The 6,596-nt window shown below is 35.9% G+C and overlaps 1 protein-coding gene across 1 annotated transcript in view; it reads left to right on the forward strand.

The window, feature by feature from the left end:
* CAND1 (cullin associated and neddylation dissociated 1) overlaps positions 1 to 5,945 on the forward strand; it is a 43,207-nt gene extending 37,262 nt beyond the window's left edge. Inside the window, exons 11-15 of the mRNA XM_059936437.1 lie at positions 489 to 584; positions 2,968 to 3,137; positions 3,216 to 3,380; positions 4,511 to 4,618; positions 5,381 to 5,945. Of these exons, the coding sequence (XP_059792420.1) occupies positions 489 to 584; positions 2,968 to 3,137; positions 3,216 to 3,380; positions 4,511 to 4,618; positions 5,381 to 5,605 (764 nt within the window). The 3' untranslated portion in view covers positions 5,606 to 5,945. The remainder of the gene's footprint in view (positions 1 to 488; positions 585 to 2,967; positions 3,138 to 3,215; positions 3,381 to 4,510; positions 4,619 to 5,380) is intronic.
* The last annotated feature ends 651 nt before the right edge of the window (positions 5,946 to 6,596 follow it).

Genomic DNA, 6,596 nt, shown 5'->3' on the forward strand with positions numbered 1-6,596 from the left:
CTCTTGACCAAAGAGAGGTTTTTTTTGTTTTATATTATTTTTGGCTGTATTGGGTCTTCATTGCTGTGCGTGGGCTTTCTCTAGTTGTGGCCAGCGGGGGCTACTCTTCGTTGCAGTGTGCGGGCTTCTCATTGCGGCGGCTTCTCTTGTTGCGGAGCACGGGCTCTAGGCACGTGGGCTTCAGTAGTTGTGGCACATGGGCTCAGTAGCTGTGGCTTGCGGGCTCTAGAGCACAGGCTCAGTAGTTGTGGCGCACGGGCTTGATTGCTCTGCGGCATGTGGGATCTTCCCGGACCAGGGATCGAACCCGTGTCCCCTGCATTGGCAGGCAGATTCTCAACCACTGTGCCACCAGGGGAGCCCAACCAAAGAGAGTTTTAAGGAATTAAAGACCCTGGTGTTATTTGAAGTGGTTTGAAAATGATAAAGGTGTCCATGGATTTTAGTTGACTTAAATACCAATAGGCTTACAATTTATTTTTAATTAGGCTCATCATATGCCCGAAGCTCAGTGGTTACAGCTGTGAAGTTTACTATTTCTGATCATCCACAGCCTATTGATCCACTATTAAAGAACTGCATAGGTAAGTGGAAATGAAGATGAACATACTGAATAACTAGTTAATAGTTAACTGTCAAAAACCGAATCATTTCAATAGCTAAATATATCACCAAGGAACTAAAATGCTTTTAAGGGTCTGGTAATTCTTTCATGAAAAAAATAATTTTGCAAATAGCTGAAATTAGTAAATATGCTAGGATGTCTTTAAAGTCAACTACACATTTGATAATCATATTTTGGGAATGACCTAAAGTAAACTAATGGGTAAAGGAAAAAGATATATGATCTATCTGACTAATCTGAAGTTCTTCCCAGTTGTAAATGAATCTCATTTGAGCTTCTGATGGCCCCAGTTCTTCGTTATTACTTGTATCCCTCCAGCTCCCAAGGGGATCTTTGGAGGCTTTTAAATTTAAGGTAGAAATTTAAGAATAAAAAAGATAATTCGTGTGGTAATTAGTTCTACCAACCTAAGAGGAGCTATCCAAGAAAGAAATGGGCCATCTCTTTCTATGAAGACAAGAATTAGCTTTTAGTGTTATTTTTCATGATTTTATAACTTCCCTGTGTTGTTTTCATCATCAGTTTTCCTAGAGCTTTTAGTAACCAAACTCTCTGGTGTTTTCTTGAGGACAGAAGAATGGGTATACCAGCAGAGAGGATAGAGGGATATGGCAAAGAAGCTTTGCAGTTTCATGCCACTTAAAAAACACAGTCTAAAAGAAAAGAACTACAGCAAGGGGTTACCAATTCAGAGTAAGGGGGACACGGGGGATAAATGGGTGCCAATGCTGAGACCTAGAATTAATTCAAAGAAAGTCTCTATCAGAAGATTCTTGCCTTTGTTCCCCTCCTCTCTTTTTGCTTTGATATATTTACTCACATTTTTGTCATTGTACAAGATACAGCAAAGGAAGAGACCTGTGCCAGATCTTTAGAGACATCTTTCTAGGTTGACAACAGTCAACCAGTGTGCATCGTTGGTATAGTTATTCAGTCAGATGATTATCATTCTGTTTGTTTAAAATTGAAATTCCTAGACCACGTCACCATTTGTCTATCATAATAGCAATACTTTTTGTGCTTTACTGAAAGCAATTCACCATGATAGTAATTCTAAGCAAACAGAGGTGAGGAGGTTTAGTCTGGTACATTTAAATTCTTTTTGAACCCAAGCTACCTCTTAACCTTTTTTGTAGTCAGAACTTTCCTGGGTGGTCAGCCTTGAGTTTACCAACCTATGGTGTCTGAAGTATTTTTTTTTCCCTCCCATTTCTTCAAATTGCTGTTGTGATACATTTAAGTCTTCTCATACCTTTTTTCCCCTGTGTATTCTAAAAGATTGCTTATGGTAGGGTTGAGATTACATAATGATGAGTAGCTCTGTGTGAATATCACATGTGTACCAGACACTGTGTTCAGTAATGTACGTATAAAATTCTCATTTTATAAACTGGGAAACTGAAGCTCTTGCCTACAGTAACTTGCCAGAAGTCGGTCATACAGTTGACAAGTGAAGCAGTGTGGATCACCGTCTGTATGACTCCAAAGATCTTTGCACTATAATTTCTTTCCCCCGTGTGGAAGAACAACCAGACTTATATCTGTGTTTAAACTGGCTAGGTGCTTTCTTTAGCTTTTTGTCCTATGGTAGGTTTCAGTTTCCTCCTTTTTGTATTCTTAGACCTCTTACCTATTTCTTGTTAAAGGTAAAAATAGGCTTTTGGAGGCACATTTCTCCGTCATCTGATAAATTGTATACTTGTTAACAGTATTCCATCTTTATCAAGCAGTGGATCTGTCTCCACCTTGCTTATCTTTTGAACACAGGTTTTTAAATTTCACTTTTGGAATTTAAAATTTAAAGTAAATACAATGTAAACTTCATCTGAGCATAAATTTATTTGACTTGTCCACAGCTGTATCCCCACTGCTTCATGCCATAAATGCTCAATAAATGTTTTTTGAATGAGTGAAAAAAAGAAAATTCCACTTTTGTTGGTGCTTTTTTAGTGCGAGTACTAATTTTGAATTTTAAGGAGAATCATTCAAGTTACTAGTTCTTGTGGTTGCTGGCTCCGTCACTTTTCTATGTCACCCACCTGTTAAATCAACTATCTTTAAAAGTAATGGGGAGCTTTTGGGGCTCTCACTCCTTACCTTTTGCATTTAAAGGTGCTGAGAATAGGTTTATCAATTAAGTCCACTCACATTCAGACGTAATAGTTTACCTGTTGTCAAAAGAAATTACATAGCTCACTTAGGATTTCATCATATTCCATGACCCACATTGAAGAAATAACAATAATACCAACAATAATAAACTATCAATTTAGGAAAATAATATAATGCATATTTTATTTTAAGCTTACCATAACTGTGTTGCTTCTCTTTCAATTTTTCAGGTGATTTCCTAAAAACGTTGGAAGACCCAGATTTGAATGTAAGAAGAGTGGCCTTGGTCACATTCAACTCAGCAGCACATAATAAGCCATCATTAATAAGGGATCTTCTAGATACTGTTCTTCCACATCTTTATAATGAAACAAAAGTTAGAAAGGAGCTTATAAGAGAGGTAAGTTAGATTGCACTGTTTACCTAAGCTTGTCTTTTACTTTCTAGTATATCTACGTATTCTGTTTTATTTCAACAGGTAGAAATGGGTCCATTTAAGCATACAGTTGATGACGGCCTGGATATTAGAAAGGCAGCTTTTGAGTGTATGTACACACTTCTGGACAGTTGTCTGGATAGACTTGATATCTTTGAATTTCTAAATCATGTTGAAGATGGTTTGAAGGACCATTATGATATTAAGGTAAGATGTTTGTGCCTGTTTATAGAATGTTTTAGAAGAAGACTTTACTAGTGACTTTCACCTCTGTAATTTACTCTTGTTATTAAGTGAGAAAGATTGGTTTGCTTGTCATGATTTTAGTGTGTTATAAACTAATATGCAAAAGTAATAGCGTTGCAATGTGACATCGGTTGACAAACAGGAAAAATCCAGAAACCTTTTCATTGGAGGAGGAAGTCAATATCAAGAGTTTTGTTAAAGGATAAGAGGAGGAACTGTTTTCCGATACACAAAGCAATCTGTAGAAGCAACCATAGAGAAATTATACTGCTTCTTAGGTTTAGAGCATGAACTTTGTTCATAACTGCTTTTTGTTTTCCTATTTGCTTAAGTCCGTTTAAAATGTGAACTGTAAAAGGGTGATTTGAAAAATCTTTTTCTTCTACTCAGGACCTTTGGTCAAGCAGGGCAAAAGTGGTAGTTGAGCAGTAATTCATCCATACTATCAGAACTCCAACTTTCATGTTTCCATAATGTAATATGGAATAACCTGGCCCCTCCGGGACTCAATGAAAAGAGCCCTGAAAGAATAGGATCCTTTTATTTCTACAGTTTATGGTCTAAGAGAAAAGATTATGGGTTACTGGACTTTATATGGATTAATCTGAATAAGCAGGCTTTTTGTTTTGGTTTTTTAGTGAAATTTGCAAAGACAGCAGAAACTTCTTATAAAGCTTTTCTTCTAGTTCAATTATTTTCTTATTCACTGATTGTTCCATCTGGTGCACATGAGCTTTTTAAAAAATACTGAGTCTGTGGCCCTATCCCGATGAGTGAAGTAAAAATAGATATATTTGTAAAGCTCCCCAGCTGTAATGTGCGGTCAAGATTGAGAAGCACTTTTTTAGTTCTGTACTCTAGGACCGTGACCATCTATCAATCATGATAGATAAGGTAACTCTAGTACTTGTAGGTAAAATTCCTTAGACAAGATTTGAGGCAATTCTGTGTGATTCCAATGGCAGATTACATCAAAATGAAACTTAATGGTACAGGTTAGTCATTTTCCTTTCAAAAGCTTTGTCAGAATTTGGGATTTGTCTTTAGAAAATAATGCAAAATCTAAATTTTGTCTCTCTTATTCATAATAGATGCTAACATTTTTAATGTTGGTGAGACTCTCTACCCTTTGTCCAAGTGCAGTACTGCAGAGGTTGGACCGACTTGTTGAGCCATTACGTGCTACATGTACAACTAAGGTAATATTGATGTCATTGATTTAGGCCAGACTTAGTATGTTCAGGATCCCTAGTTGATTCTATACTGTGGTTTTCCAAATTTAACTACGCTAGCACCCTTATGCAGCAGTTTGTTTCAAAAGTTAACTTATTATTCCTATTCCTCACTTCCTTCAAATGTGGATGTTTTAGAAAGCTTAGCACTGTTAAATGCTATTCTTAAAAGTTTGTTAAAACAATCTGACACATATTTTTAAAGTACTGATATGGGTTAAAGTGTGATAGGGCCACAAAGGAGGAGGAAATGTTTAATTCTGGTGGAGGAGGGGGTGGGGGTCACAGAAGGCTTCATATGCACATGACAGCATTTAAAATGCACCTTGAGAAGTCAGGATTGTTTTAGGTCCAGAAGGTGAAACAGGACTTTTCATACAAAAATAATTATATGAATTAAGGCACAGAGATGTCAGTACATGACATGTTTGAAGAATAATGAATAAACAGGGTAGCTAGAGGGGTAGTTTCTTGATGGAGGACAAAGTAGGACTTGCTAATAAGCAGATCCCACTCTTGGTTTTTATAATGGGCCTTGTATAGAATATTCCCTTAAAAGGAGATACATAGCTACTACTAAAAAGAAGTTTCAGAGCAACTCTGCTTGAAGAATAATGTGCCTTTTGGATCTATGAAAGAGTAGCTTTGCTTTATTTATATGTGCTTAAGTTTTGTTTGTATAAGAACTGCCTTTTATAGCATGTAATATAAATTTACTCATTGTTACAGGTAAAAGCAAACTCAGTAAAGCAGGAGTTTGAAAAGCAAGATGAACTAAAGCGATCTGCCATGAGAGCAGTAGCAGCACTGCTAACCATTCCAGAAGCAGAGAAGAGTCCACTGATGAGTGAATTCCAGTCACAGATCAGCTCTAACCCTGAGCTGGCAGCCATCTTTGAAAGTATCCAAAAAGATTCATCATCCACTAACTTGGAATCAATGGACACTAGTTAGATGTTGGTTCAACCTGGGGACCATTACATTGACCATATGATGCACTGAATTGACAGGTTAATCATAAGACATGGAAAGAGAAGTAAAGCTTCAAAATGTTCCACTTTTTTTTTTTTTTCCTTCATGGAGACAGTTTGACTTTCTTCCATTGTTGTTTTTGTAGCATTTATTTCAGAAATAACATATTTCCATAATCCAGAGGTTGTAAAACCACTAATGTTTTAGTGGTTAGGGCAACATTTAAAATGACATCTAAAAGTAAAAGTTAGGATTGATGGAGATAGGGTCCAGTATCTATTTACCCTGTAATGTTTAGGATTAAAATGTTAAAATTCTGTGACCATGAATTTTCTTTCTTTTATAAATTTTCTCTTATTTAAAAATCAAAAATTCTGCAAGACAAAAACCATGTTTCTTTTTCTTGTATAACTTTTTGTTTCAGCAACACAAATTGAGTTTTAGCTGGCAGACAAGAATATCTGTGTAAGGTTTGTTACATTTCGGAGGGGTTGGCAGTTGTTTAAAAGAGATAATAAGATATCATTTTTTTAGGTATGGGGATTAACAGTATCCCTGTTGCACACACTAATTTTGCATGAGCAAGTTTACAAATATGTATTGTCTGTAAAGCAGCATGTGCAGATTATTCATAATACAAAAGTAAAAATAAGTATTACTGTATTAGTGCAATTTTCAGATATTTATTTTTGCACAGAAAACATATCTGGAGAGAAAGAGAGGAGTAAATTTTTGAAACTTTGGTTTTCTTAATGCCAGTGTGAATTTGCAGATGTTTTCAGCGAATCAAGTCATAATAACAATTCGCCACTTCTTTTTCTATTATAAATTTTCGTATACATTTAAAATTTGAATATTTAAGTAAGTACTCAGTTTTTCTCAGTTACCCATTTGTGTGCGTGTGTTTCCACTTAGAAATTCTTAAAGCCAGATTTTTCTTTCATTTCCTTTGGATCTCTACATTCCTTATCGA

The sequence above is a fragment of the Balaenoptera ricei genome, chromosome 10, assembly GCF_028023285.1.
Source record: "Balaenoptera ricei isolate mBalRic1 chromosome 10, mBalRic1.hap2, whole genome shotgun sequence".
Classification (NCBI taxonomy): domain Eukaryota; kingdom Metazoa; phylum Chordata; class Mammalia; order Artiodactyla; family Balaenopteridae; genus Balaenoptera; species Balaenoptera ricei.